We start from the raw sequence: 14,711 nt of genomic DNA, 5'->3' as shown, positions 1-14,711 counted from the left end.
CCTTTGAGTCAGTGATGCCAATTTTGTCAATATAATTTCTGGAAACAGAACTCTTATCTCTGAATTGGTGCTGCTGGTATGGAGTTTCACAAATTTAGGTAAAATACCTAGCTAATAATTTATGCTGTAAAACTGTTCTAACTGAACCAGAGTTAAAGCCAGCAGCTACAAGCCAGGTGGTGGTGGCGCATATGACTTTAATCCCAGCACTTGGGAGTTCGAGGCCAGCCTGGTCTACAAGAGCTAGTTCCAGGTCAGCTAGGACTGTTACACAGAGAAACCCTGTCTAGAAATAAACCAAACCAACCAAACAAACCAGCAGCTACCTCTTTGCTCTATTTTCTTTTTAGGCTTATCTGTTGTCAAAGATAATTGTCTCACTAGGTGGTGATGTTGCACACCTTTAGTCCCAGCACTTGGGAGACAGAGGCAAGTGGATCTCTCTCAGTTCAAGGCCAGCCTGGTCTACCTGGTCTACAGAGTGAGTTCTAGAACAACCATGGCTACGCACATAGAAACTGTCTCAAAAAACAAAGTCCCATTTGTAGCCAGCCTTGGCTGTCTTGGAACTCATAGGAAATCTTCCAGCCTCTGCCTCCCAAGTCCTGGGATTAAAGGTGTGCATCACCACCACCTGGCTCCCAACAACTGAGCTGGGTGGCGGGCATACGCTTTTAACCCCAGGACTTGGGAGGCAGAAGGTGAATGTCTGTGGGTCTGTCAAGGCCAGCCTGGTCTATACAGTGAGTTCCAGGACAGCCAAGGCTACACAGAGAAACCATGTCTGGGGGGAAAAAAAACATTAAAAGCATCAGCCATTGACTGCAGGCCCTTCGTGAACTCGCCTCAGGGAGTATTTCCAGCACCTCCCACTGCAGCAGTAAATCACCTTTCCATCACACCATTTTTTAAAACAAATTATTTTCTAGTACTGTCACTCAGTGAATCTAGGGGAAAAGCCCCACTCCATTTTTCATCTAGTTAAACCCCAATTCAATGTTCCTTAATTGAATATCATTTAGAGCTGGGTATAGTGGTGTAATCCCAATACATGGGGAAGCTGAGGATCAGTTCATGGCCATCCTAGGTCATATAAAAATACCTTATATAGCAGAGGGGACTTCACAAACACTATAGGAAGAGTTTTGAGATGTGTGCATTAGACTTGGGCTCTAAGTACTTTACAGTAGTAGCCTTACAGAGTCAGTTCAACTGCAAGGTGGCTCCATGCCAATTAGTATGAGAAGTGAAAAACATGCCCTTAAGAATTGTAATGGGGCTAGAGAGATGGCTCCATGGTTAAGAGCACTGAACCCAGGTTTGGAGCCCATATGGAAGTGCACGGGCATGTGTGTAGTACACATACACACAGGTCAGCAAGCATCAATGCACAAAACTAAAAGAGGAGCTGCCAGTGTAACTCAGTAGGAGCCCTTGGACCTAACTAAACATGTCTTTTACATTGCTTCCACCTTACCACAGTATGAAGAAAATATATATATGCTACTAGGTCAAAGGTAGGATTTGCATTTCCGAGGGAGCAGCACTTGTCTATTATGCAAATAAAGCTTTAATCCAAAAGATCAAGCTAATTTTATGAGGCTAGAGAGATGGCCCAGTGGTAAAAACACTATTCTTTCAGAGGACCTGAGTTTGGTTCCCAGCACACACTGGATGGTTCACAACCACCTGTAACCAGCTCTAGGGGATCCAAAGCCACTGGCCTCCGTGGGCACCCACATAAGTGCACATACCCACACTGACAAAACATATACATAATTAAAAATAAGTATTCATGTAAAATTATTTTAAAGTTTTATTCTCAAAATATATTAAAAAAAAAAGCCAAACACCAATAGACGAAGAGGATACCTTGTAGCACTTGCTTGTCTCAGTCTTTATGAAGACATCATTCCAAATTAACAGGTAAGTTCCTCTCTGTGCTGTCAGTCAAAGGAGCCAGCCTCTGCTGTCAAACTAGGAGTCCTGCAGCTGATGACACCTCCTCAGTAGGATCGAGTATTGCTAGAAGAGCTTGCTTACATGGCAGATTACACATCCATTGGGCCTCTTTTTTTCAGAACCATCTGTCTCACATGCTTGGAGACTGCTGTGCAGGGACACCTGATGTGGCCTGGCGAGGCAAAGTGTACATGGCTCCCAAAAACTGGTCTGCAATCCTTCCTGCTTCTCGAAGCCCACTCAGCAGAGCACCATGGACTGTTGCTGGATAGTTCCGGATTGTATGTTCTCCAGCAAAAAAGAGTCGTGGGATTGGCTATTGGGGGAAGAGGGTATAGAAATCAAGCAAGTTACAGACGTAATTTATTGTGTTTGAATTGCCAAATTCCTGTTGACTTTTGAAGGCTGATCCACCACTAGTCAGTTTACTCAAGTCTCTCGATCAGTTCATGCTAGCTAAGATTACCAGGACATCCTAAACTTTGAGCCATAGGGAGCAGGGCCTTCTACAGCAGGAATGTGTTTGAGAGTAGATACCAAGTTTTTGGGCTGTGATATTGAAGAATACGCTAGAACAAGGTCTAGCATATTCTACCTAAAACTTCTCCCAAGCCCATAAAATTAGGTACAATTAAAAATAGGGTTCTAAGAAAAAGTTTCTGTGTCCGTGGAGGTAGAAGAGGATGTTGGATCCCCTGGAGCTGATGTTGTGTGCTCAGTTATTTCTCTAGTCCCCAAACAAAAAAGCTGAGCAAGAAGAGTATGTACTGACTTGTACAACATACTCTAGACTCTTACCCTTAGAATCTAGGCTACTTGCACTTACAAAGCCCAGCTATGAGAAATAGTACTTAATTCTGAAAGAATCTAAGAATAGACTAATGTCTAAAGGAACTAGCAATACCATTTCTGCCTTGTGGTCTCCCCAAATAGGCCCAGGCACAAATTTCTTTGTAGTTTCTCACCTGTGGGGCACCTGGAATAGAGGGGCCAGGAGTGATTGGCTGAGCCATTAAATCATAGTCATTTCCAGAAGATCCTGCAGCCACGTACGAATAGGAGCCCCGGGCCCAGGGATCAGCACGCCAGCGGGACACCACAGTCTCCTTGGGCTAGAGAGAACCATGAGTATTACTGATAGCAGGAAAAATCAGCCAATGCTTAAAAGTAGGCAGGGCCCATGTAGAGGCAAGGTGAGGGAGCGAGGTGACGAATGCTACTGCTTTGGACTTGGAGACAAGAGGATCATATTGCTTCCTCTGGGGACAAGCAGCACTTGACCTTTACTCTTCATAAATTCACACTGCATTAATTCACCTTCTTAGGTTTCGTATTGTAGTTGGCTTGAAAAATAAGCTACAAGGAAATTCTCACAGAACTCCCCAATGTATTCAGAGTTCAGCTGCTTGTGATGTGACCCCACATACAAAAGAAAACTAGCAGCTGCAATTCTCTGGATCGTGTCGTAGAGTCCTCTGAATGCCTTAAAGCTCCAAATATTAAAATTCAGGTCAACTCAGCACACGTCTCCATTCTGACAAATAAGCTGCAAACTTTAAAGGCAAACCTCAGTTCAATTGTAAGCTGAATCCCTGCTTGTCCACTCACTCACATACCTGTGGTACTGCACTGCTACCAAAAATCCCTTTGAGAATGGCCAGGCACCGGCCAACAATCACATCATCACTAATGTTCTCCATGATGCCAGCAGCTTCTCCTGCCACCAGGGCCAATAGTATTGGAGCTGAGGAAACAGAAAGGACAATTTCAGGGTTTTCCCATACTTTACTTGAAAGTGTTTTTTAAAAAGAACAAAGTCTTGTCAGGCCCTGCTTTGTTCTTGATGCTGTAAAATGTCAATAAGACATGTAGTAGTACCACACAAAGCAGGAAACAAGCCATTTTTCTGAACTCTGTTCCCAGAAAAACTGACCAATGGGCACTCCACTGCTTTTGACTTCCAGGAGTCAAGGAAACTAACATTTCTGTATTTAGGTACAGAATCCTTAGTCCTGGCTACTTAAGATGCTTCCACAGCAATGGCAACATCTCTTCTACCTAGCTCAGACCCTTCATACCTATGACTACCCTTAGTCATCCATTTGGTGATTATACAGTAAGCTTGCATGATAGCCCCAGGGCTACCTAGTTCCTGGGGGTGTGAAAAATACAAATTATACTAGAGTTAGAAGGTAAATAACCATGCATACATAGAATCATGACCTCTGATAAAGCTGTGACCGTGCAGGACGTAGTTAAGAGAATATAGGGGTTTAGTTTAGATTCTGGGCAATAGGAATGTGTGCCTTAAAGGCCTCTTCCAAATACATTCAGGCCAAGCTGTGAAGACTGAGCAAAGCAAGCCAGATAGTGAAAAGAGAAATGCACACAGATGCTCTGAACAACAAAGAGCTGGGAGCAGGGCAGATAGGGAAGGTGGGAAGGGCAATATTATGAAGGGCTTAGTAGTAGCCTTGGTAAATCTGTTTCCCTCTTGCAACACAAAGTAATCAACAAATGCAAAGCAATTAACACAAGTAGGAATATCAGTAATCATTAACAACAGCTATGGGAGGTAATAGTGGCCTGGACAAGGTCATAGGTGGTGGATAAAGAATGCTGGGGCAGAGAGGAATACCATTAGGCTGGTGCTGTCAGAACCAGACAGTCTGGATAGAATGGGGGAAAACACATAGCACCCCCTCAGTGTGTGACTGCCTCTTTATCAGGTATGGAACGACACTGGGTCAGAAACATGCCTCTACTGCTAAGCAGTGGCCTACAACTGCTGCACAGGAACTACCTGTTTGTTCTTCATTGGGAATTAAATACACTTATTTAGTGCTTTAGTTAATCAACTGATTATAAAGTAATAGTATGGGAGATAGAAACAAACACATTTTAAGGAAGTGATCTAAGGTTGAGGGCTAACGATCTAACAGTCTCAGAATGAAGGATATACCCCCTGGCCTGTGTTTTGGGTGTGATGCTTCTTCATTTTTACATGTTTTCTTCAAAACACTTTGAAGGGATTTTTTTTTTTTTTTAAATTTCAGTTAAGGAAAAAAAATAAGGCATATATATAAGAAAACTCCTGGGGCTGGAGAGAGATGGCTCAGTGGTTAAGAGTACTGGCTGCACTTGCAAAGGACCTAGGTTCAATTCCCTGTACCCACATGGCAGCTCACAACTGTCTGTGACTCCAATTCCAGGGGACTGGACACTTTCACAACAATGCACATAAAAATGTTTTAAAAATTAAAAAAAAACAAAACAACCTCCCAATATTCCTAATCCTGTGTTTCTATAAAAGAGTATATGTAAGAAAAACAACCCACTAGCAGTTACCTTTATATAGGTTCCAGAAGAGGAAGAGCTCGCCCCTGCTAGCAGTTGTACTGCCAACATGCCCGAACAAATTGACGCTTGGATCCCAGAACACCCGGTCAAAACACAACACCACCTACCACAGAAAGGAAGCATATGAGCTAGCCTCAGAGAGATGGCGTTCTGTAAGCATCACTGTGACCTTTTAGATCATTCTTAGACTTACTAACCACTCCTAATCCACTTTCAATGTGAAAGAGAAATCCCCATTACATTATTTTTGATGGATTTGCAACCTTCAGTAGGTTGATAACAAGACTAAGTACCTGAATGCTATATTATAGAACCAGGCACTGAGTTATATGAACTAGTTATATGAACTTCTGACCTAGAATCACAGCTGAGGGTACAGGCAAACACGGCTACATGCCGACCCCATTCCTCACTGATGCTGCTGAACACCACAGAAAGGGGAGAGCACATCACCTTGTTGAGGTTACCGAACCCCATCCTTTGGACTGCGGATGTTTTCCACTCAGGAAGAGGTGGCACAAACTGAACAGCTGGTGGCTGCTGCTTCAGCACTCCCAGGGGAAGGGTACAAAGAACTGCATCACACTTATAGATAAAGGTTTGACTTGTGGAGCGTGTATTCACAGCAATCACTTCACATCCTAGAGAAAGTAGGAAACTTTACTGGCGATGAGATGAGGATGGACTCAATGAGGGAACTGATTATGGTGGCCAACAGGATTAACATGCCATTTAATTTTTAGACAAGAAAACAGAAGTGAGCCTAAGGCTGCCAGGATTTAAACCCTCAGTCAATAAGGAAATCTTGATGGCCCCATCCTACACTAGCAACATACTGAACTAAAGTGGTCACCTGCTTGAAGACTGTGGCACAAAACATCACGCTGGAGACACACTGTAATACTTAGCTTGACCTCTAAGTTGACATCAGAATTATGTCACTATTATTTTACCTAATGTTTTTTAAATAGTAATACAAATTTATTAACAATGAGAGTAAAAGCACAGAATGCACTCCACAAAAGAATGGGCTGGCAGATTAGCTCTAGTATGTTTTTATATGAATGTTCATACACCTATATATGCATATATCTCTTTTTGATCAATTCATTGTAAATATAATTATGAATTCTCTGAGAATATGTATGGCATGTCTTAAGTATAATAGCTAACCCAGGCCCACTTTCTGGAGAGACAGAATGAAGACGGTGTTGCAGTTTCTGTCCCTCTACCACCTACTTACCAAAGTTTACACTCATGGACCATGCAATCAAGTCACAAAAAGAGAGTTGTAAAAAACTAGTCTTGTCTCAGGGAAAGTGCTCTCTACCCTCCTGCAGTCCGGACACACACCTGAAGCTGTGTAGCGAACCTGTCGCACTGCTGTGTTCAGTTTAATGTCCAAGCCTTCAGCTAAAGCCACAGGCACACATGAGTAGCCATTCCTTACTGTCAGGTGACTGCCAGTAAACTCAAAGTCGTCATCCTAACAAGGACAAAAAAAGGTCTATTACCACACTTTTTAAATAAAATTTATGCTATGTCATTTGTACTGAATTCTATATGATAGTGTTGAAGAGCACAAGCTTGTAGACTAGTCAATTAAAAAAATTTATGCACATGGGTGTTGCCTGCAGGTAGCTTATGTACTATACACATGCTGTGTCTGCAGAAGCCAGAAGTGGGTGTTGGATACCCCGGGACCAGAGTGACCCACAATTGCCCACGTGGGTGCTAGCAATCAAATCCCAGGTCCTCTCTCTGTAAGAGCAGCTGTGCTCTTAACTGCTGAGCCACCTCTCCAGCCCCAAACAGTGTTTTAAGACCACAACTAAACAGTTACTGAGCCTAAGTAAAAACTACTGACTGATCTGTCTTTAATCTCCAGGAAGAAGTATTTTTTTATCATTCCTAGATAATTATTAGCACAATACTCTACTACCAAGTCCAGGCCATCCACAGAGACACAGACAACCAGAAAGCACAAAAGCAGATTCATTTACCGTTTTTCTTTCCAGTTTTTCAAGACAGGGTTTCTCTATTTCTCTGTGTAGGCTGTCCTGGAACTCACTTTGTAGCCAGGCTAGCCTCAAACTCACAGAGATTGGCCTGACTCCCTAGTGCTGGGATTAAAGGCGTGTGCCACCACCACCCAGCTAGCACTCTTAATATTAAGAGCACCTTCACTAATAGTACCCCAAAGACAAACAACCCCATCAGTGCACCAGTGAGGAATTAACAATCTATGTTTATCTCTACAATGGAATTGTAATAAAAAAAAAAAAAAGAGAGACACACTACTTCAAGGTGAGTCGAGTCAATCATACAAAGACAACATAAAATGAAACCACAGAACAAGCAGAAGCAGGATTGGGAGGAGGGATTATGTGCAAAAGGGCAGAAGAAAACTTTTCAAGATGATGAATGTATCTTTTGTTTGTTTCTTAAAGACTAAGCCCTCACCGTGTAGGCCATGCTGACCTTGAACTCATTAATTTTTCTGCCCTAGCCTCTAAAGCAGTGGGATGACAGGAGTGGACTACAACACCGTGCTAAAATGTTCTATATCCTAACTATTGTGGTAGACCATGGCAAAGCAAGCTTGGCAAATCATCAAGCTGCTTGCTCAAGATGTGTGGATTTCACTGTGAGCAAATACTGGCTCCTACTGAAGCTGTCTACAAACAAACAAACACACACACACACACACACACACAAGTCCTCAAATATGTGCAACTCAATAAATGATCAAGAACTCTTACCTGATCCCAATGTTTAAGAGAGAGGGTAGAGAGAGGTGTGGCGTTGGCAAACTCAAGATTTGCAAAATGCCAGTCAAGTATCTGTCTGTCTCTTGATGAGAGATACACATCACTGAAAAAATAAGGGAGCAGAGTTTTAAAAAGACATCTCTGCTAGTCTCCATGAGTTCACGTGGATGATCTCAGCCAATCTGGACTCTAAGCTGGGGACTGGGACTGTGCCTTAAATGTAAGTCACTGAACAGGCTCTCCCCGTATTACTAACTGCTCTGTCCCTGCTGCTCAGAGAGCATGTCATCACTGCCTGAACCCCAGTAGAAATAAAGTTCTAGTCTCCTGAATCTTTTGAGTGTAAAATAGTAACTTTTCTTAAAATCACACCCAAAGACAATTTCCATCCAGGAAAGCTTTATCTCAATGCCAGGTTTTGTAGAGAAGGGTTAATTTTAGACAGAGACATCTTGACACAAGCCCGACCACAGCCCCGCATCCGTACACATGTTCCCTTCATCACATCAAACACCTGTGAGTGAAACCTCATTGTTTTGTCACCTTCCTTTCAAAATGAACATGAGAGAGAGAGAGAGAGAAAAGCTGTCATTCTTCATGTCTGGTTTCCTTTCCTTACCTTGGGGGATTTGCTTCCAATTCTTGAAGTTTTTCCTCTAGCTTTCCTTGTGTTTCAGCTAATTCATCATATTCCTAACAAATAAGTAAACAAACAAATAAATGTGATTTGGCCTCAGGGTCACATATTTACCTAGTTTATATGTGATACATTTCCTGCTCAGACCACATATACAAGGTGTGATTGATTCAATTGAAGGCTGGGTCAAACCTCAGGGTTTTTTGTTTGTTTTTAATCCTGGAAACAAGCTATGAATCTGGGATAAAATGGGGCAGGAGGGAAATAGTAATCACACTGGAGTGCTCCCAACAGGCAAGCAAAATCACAAAAGCTAGCATGTTCTCAGTTCCTCTCGTGGCCCTGGTGTGGGATTCCTTACAAACAGTTCATTAAATCTCACAAGGATTCTCCAAGCTACGTGTCACCAATACCACACTGTAGATGAGGGTGACTACGAAGGTCAAGGTGCTAGGGGACACTGTGTGAGATATGAAACCACAGGTTGACTTCAAACTCCACATGTCAGGATAACAACTGTGAAGGAAATAGCAATCTCACCCCATACTGAGAAATTAACTCTCCATGGCTCTTTAGGTACCTAACCATCTTCTACATGGCACACTGCCATGAACTACAGCGTTGTCTTTGCTCGGTGTTACCACCTCTACACTTCTTCTCAGGGCAATGTGGCACTGACCTTGCAGAGGGCGGTCAGGTCCCTGTGCTTGCTTTTCACTAAGAACTCCGCTGTAATATCTCTGGGCGGCTTCACTTCCGATGCTTCTTTGTATTGTTGATGGAGTTCTTTAATTTTCTCCTTCAAATTTACCATCTAAGATGGAAAAGTAAAAAATTTTCATACTAGCCAGTCGGTGGTGGCACATGCCTTTAATCCCAGCACTTGGGAGGCAGAGGCAGGTGGATCTTTGTGAGTTCAAGGTGAGCCTGGTTTATAGAAAGAGTTCCCAGGTCAGCCAGAGCTACAGAGAAATCTGTTTCATAGATAGATAGGTAGACAGACAGACAATTTTTTTTCAGGTTAGATAGCAGTGTAATCCATTTCCAAAGAACACATGCCCTTGTAAAAGATCCTTGGAATTTCTGAATATCTTGTTCTGTATCATGCTTTTTGGAGGGAAAAAAAAGTTTAGCAGAGGTTTCCACAACACTATCAGATAACTAAGATTCCTGTCTTACAAAAGAACAGAGAGGGAAAAGAATATTCCACTTAAGAACAACCTACCATCAATTTAAGTTTATATTGGTAAAACAGTTGTCATTGTTTTGCTTTTGAGACAAGAACTCACTATATAGCCCACGGCTTAAACTCACAATCCCTCTTGCCTTAGCCTCCTATGTGTTGAAATAACATAGGTACACCACTATGCCCAATTTTGTTCCTTATCTAAACTTACTTTTATTTTATGTGCACTGGTGTCTGTCTGCATGTGTGAAGGTATTAGAACCCCCGTAACTGGAGTTACTAACAGTCTTGAGCTGCCACACGGGTGCTGAGAATTGAACCTGGGTTCTCTGGAAGACCAGACAGTGCTTTTAACCACTGAGCCACCACCACTCCAGCTCCCTATTCCCTTCTTTTAAACATGTAAAAGGTCAAATCATCACACAAAGAACTTTATGCGATTCATTCCTAATGTTAGTTTTTTCAGGTACCAACAGGGTGTTGAAGTCTGGCCCACAGATGTCTGCTAACTCTCAATTCTCAACCACTCTTCAATCCTTGCCACAGTCCATACAGAGGTAGGCTGGAGCTCCTAGTGTGACAGGAAGCTTAACAAGAGTGAGGTCCTCCCCCCACCCCAGCTGATGAATCATTTCTCCCTAAGCTGACATCTTTTGCAGTTGGTAGGATAAGAAAACTATGACTGTATCTGAATTATCTGGAACCTGGAACTCAGAAAGTGATGACAGAAACCTCAGGGAATGGAAGTGGAAATGTTGGCATTTCAAGAGAAATAATTATGACAACGAATGAGCTGACTTCTTCTTCATCAATGGGTACTTGGTTCCAGTACAGCTGATCTTGCTCTAACCGCAGACCTCAGTAGACGTGCTGACAACCAACTGTAGTTAGGAAGGGTATGGGGGACAGCCGGGCCATGCTTCTCAATGGAGAAAAACTCCAGAAAGGCCTTTAACATTCCTAAGTGGAAGGAGTGCCCTTGTTTTCACCTTTTGGGCTGTAGGAGCCATGAATGCAGAGCTCTACCTTATTAAGCAGCTCCTTCAACTCCTCCTGTGTTTTCACTATCTTCTTCCAGTGTTCAATCTGTTCGTCTTTGACATGCTTCTCCTGCAGCCTGTAAAGACAACGCAAGTGACCCAGCCAGCTCTACAGCACAAACATGCGCCCAGCCAAACCCCTGAGGACCAAAGCCCACTGACTGTCTAATATTCAGACAAGAAAGTTAGCTGGTTGTTTGTTTCCCGACCTATAAGATAAATAACACGCATTTTAGACCTGAAACTGGCTTTGAGGATTCTATAATTATTTTAAAAATGATTTTAAATGTTTTATTTTGGAATTCATTTTATTTTTTAAAATTTATTTTTATTTTGTGAGTGTTTTGTGTACCTGCAGAGGCAGGAGGCAAGGGAGTATCAGATCCTCTGGTACTAGAGTGACAGATTGTTATGAGCTGCCACATGGATGCTAGGAACTGAACCCAGATCGTTTGAAGGATCGTTTTTAAGTGCTCTTAACCACTAAGCCATCTCTCCAGCTCTGACTTTGGAATTTAAACATTCATATGAATATATGTAAAAATTAGCTCAAATAAGACTTATGAAAAGCTTAAAGAATAAACAGCAATCTGTAAATGGAATTCACAATATCATAAACAGTTTCTAAATACTTACTGAATGACAACCTCCAATGCCTGGCCAAGGGATACAGGTTTATTATTGAGGACGTTGAAGTCTAGCTGGTGACTAAGGTAAGAAGTGGCTTCTAGCAACCGGTTAAATTCTTGTTCTACCATTTCATCTTTCTCTTTTGGAACCTGAAAATATGAAGTATAGCAGAGTTGGTCCTTATCAAACTACTCCCAGTCATTCATGAACACACAAAAATGTTCTACAGTTTAAGAGGCCAAAATATGTATTTCAAAGGAAAACCTTTGAGGACAATGATTTGACTTTTTCTATGAAGTGGTTAAATCCATTTAAATGAGATATGAAATGTTTCAGGCCTGAAATATTTCCTTCTCTCCCACTTGTTCCCTCAGAGCAAGGACTCAACCTATAGTAACAGCCACAAGACCTGCACTGGCACTAGCTGCAGTTCCATGAAGCACAGGTATACTGAGCTGGGCTGACATGCAAGGACACACTAGAAAAGTCCCAGAGGACCAAGACTATGATCACACACCTGAAGACCTTCCAAAATAAGAGCCAAATGAGAAGAAGAGGCTCAAGTTATCTGTTTGTTCAAAGATGAAAGAATTTCAAGGGACAGTAGGAAACAGAGAAGTCAAAATCATGGCATTAACAATAACAATAGCACCTTACTCTTTTACATAGTAATAATGGATTCTCATCTTTAGAGTTGAATGTCAAAGCTCTTAGACTAGGAATAACTGAGTTACCGGAAGGTCTGGCTCCTTGCTGTGGCAGAGGAAGGGAGCACACTCCGACGCAGTCCTCCAGCTGACCTAGACTATTCTGTGCAGTCTACTGACAGCATCAGTTCGTCATTCCTCTGCTATATCTCAGCTTTGCTCAAAGTATTCTATCTGCACTGCAGTCCCACTCCTGGATTCATGGCAACAGCGAGAAACAACAAAGCATGTCTAAGATAAGCATCTTTTGCCAGGGTTGGGCACTAGTTGGAAAATGGGATTTAAAATACACTTTGCAGTCCACTTAAAGTAGGGAACGAGAAAACAAAGCACTAAAATAAGCTCCAGTAAACACCACGCCTGAGGTGTTTGGTAGGAAGTGGCTACTGACAAGATCACCATATAAGAGGCCACTTTCAGTGCAAACATCTCCACTTTGCACTTGCAAGTACACGGAGGAGGAAAGCACTAGACAATGCCCCTCACAGGTAACCCCAGAGACTGGCCACTAGTGTGGCAAAGATGACCTGTTAAAACAGGATAACTTTTGCTAAAAGAGAAAGGAAAGAGGGCCGAAGCAGCCTGCTTTGGATCTGTGAACACAATAGATACAAGTGACAATCAGAGTCATGCTTAATGCCTCAAGGACAGTGGAGGCTCTCACAGAGAATTATCTACTTCCAGCCTAAAAGAAATCTAAACTCCAGTAATCTGTGTAGAGAAATGAGGCAGAGAACCAGACTTTAGATGCTTGGTGTCACATGCATTACTGTAGTCGCAGGGGCTGGTGATCAGTTATCTGGTCGACCCATTTCCACAGTGAAAGAAGAGCTCTTAGTGATGGTTCTGCTTGCTCTGACTGCACCTATTAGAGAGCTGTTCAGAAACCTTCTTGCCATGAATTTCATTCACATTCTCATCAGTTACTTTTTCTCAGAGATGTGATGTACAGAGTAACTCAAAATGAAGTCCTGCCCAGGAACTTGCTATTCCCAGTGCAACCCTGCAATGTGCTACAGAAGATGGTTCTAGTACTCTACAGTTAGCTCTCTGTCCAAAAGAGGAGACAATCACACTTTAATACAAACTCTACATAGCTGTGCAATGTCAACTGTAAGACGGCTTTTCCTGGAATGTTTCTATGCAGGTTTCTAAAAATGCCTCAAGAGGATGCTCAAGCAAGAGGGACTAGACCACATATGCCTCTACTACGGGGCGGAATGTGCCAAAACACGAGAACGCAAATGGGACAGATTAAAGCTCTTCTAGTGCCAACTGGATGGCTTGCTTCAGACAAGCTTTAATCTTTGCAGTTAGGGTGACAGTCACATAAGAAAGTTCATACTGAGAGATACCCAGCACTCAGGTTCAGTAACTGGGTCTAGGGTGGTGGTAGAGAAATATTTAAAGGGACACTGTCAAGGTTAGAGGGACCAAATTGACCTTTTGTTTCTTCCCTCTATATTTCTGAGCAGCCTGCTTCATTCATTACACTTCCCCCTTTCCCACCCACACTCCCCACAAAAAAAAAACTGATGTTTTACATGCGCTTTCAATGACAAAAACTCAAACAGCACCATCCCAACATATAGGCGCAACTCTACAACAACAAACCAGTGTGAATGTGTGATGGAGAGGATCATTGAAAGGAAAAGATTTAAGTGTTAAGCTTTTAATGGGTTACTGTAAACAGTGAAGAAAATGATTTGAAAAATTATGAAAAAATACCTTGACAGTGTCCTTTTAACCAGTGCAGCAGAGGGAGAAATAAACTGTAAATAACAGCCCAACAGCCACGTCAAGTTTAGTTTTGTATGACAGCAGTAAAATCAAGGCTTTAAACACACAGCATGACAGAAGCATTCTGTTAGCTTAGAAGCTGCAACCGTTGGAGAAATAAGGAACAGACTGTACAGAGACCAAAATGGGAAAGTCAAGGCATAGAAATGGCCAGGGGGTGGGGTAATTTAAAAAAGGGAGTGTGGTGGTGAGAAAGCAGTGAGTAACAAAAACAAAATTCAAAGAACAGAAAACACAGAACAGTAACAACAAAATCAAACAAATAAAACTCAAACCAAAGGAGTACTGCCACATCTGACTGACACTGGGTGACAAGACTGTAGCCCAGTGCCCACTTAGACCCAAAGCTCAGCTTTATGAGACTATGTGAGGCAGTCAGCAACCAGGCCCATCCATTTCTGCCCAGGTGAGCAATTACAGTGATGCTAATGTTGCCAGTGCAACGAGGGGGAAGTGCTGAAGTCGGGCTGTTCTCCATTAATTTTAACATTTCAATTGGAAATGAGTATATGAAAGATGGTAAATAGCATACGTGTCCATTGGCAAACCAGTATTGCTCAGGGAAAACCCAAATGTGTTTGTAATGCATTAAGATATTGAATTCATTGTTAAAAGGCC

At 42.3% G+C, this 14,711-nt stretch overlaps 1 protein-coding gene across 2 annotated transcripts in view; it reads right to left on the bottom strand.

The window, feature by feature from the left end:
- Positions 1 to 1,798: 1,798 nt before the first annotated feature.
- Kdm1a (lysine demethylase 1A) overlaps positions 1,799 to 14,711 on the bottom strand; it is a 47,774-nt gene continuing 34,861 nt past the window's right edge. For both annotated transcript variants that reach the window (XM_038333871.2, XM_038333872.2), the window contains 11 exons: positions 11,593 to 11,735; positions 10,943 to 11,033; positions 9,410 to 9,544; positions 8,713 to 8,786; positions 8,085 to 8,196; positions 6,676 to 6,808; positions 5,776 to 5,963; positions 5,311 to 5,425; positions 3,579 to 3,706; positions 2,928 to 3,074; positions 1,799 to 2,278 (listed from right to left, as the gene is read on the bottom strand). In XM_038333871.2, the coding sequence (XP_038189799.1) occupies positions 2,093 to 2,278; positions 2,928 to 3,074; positions 3,579 to 3,706; positions 5,311 to 5,425; positions 5,776 to 5,963; positions 6,676 to 6,808; positions 8,085 to 8,196; positions 8,713 to 8,786; positions 9,410 to 9,544; positions 10,943 to 11,033; positions 11,593 to 11,735 (1,452 nt within the window). In that variant the 3' untranslated portion in view covers positions 1,799 to 2,092. The remainder of the gene's footprint in view (positions 2,279 to 2,927; positions 3,075 to 3,578; positions 3,707 to 5,310; positions 5,426 to 5,775; positions 5,964 to 6,675; positions 6,809 to 8,084; positions 8,197 to 8,712; positions 8,787 to 9,409; positions 9,545 to 10,942; positions 11,034 to 11,592; positions 11,736 to 14,711) is intronic.

This window comes from Arvicola amphibius, chromosome 6 (assembly GCF_903992535.2).
Source record: "Arvicola amphibius chromosome 6, mArvAmp1.2, whole genome shotgun sequence".
Lineage (NCBI taxonomy): Eukaryota > Metazoa > Chordata > Mammalia > Rodentia > Cricetidae > Arvicola > Arvicola amphibius.
Note: the sequence above shows the minus strand (reverse complement) of the source record. Positions and strands in the feature narration are given on the sequence as shown.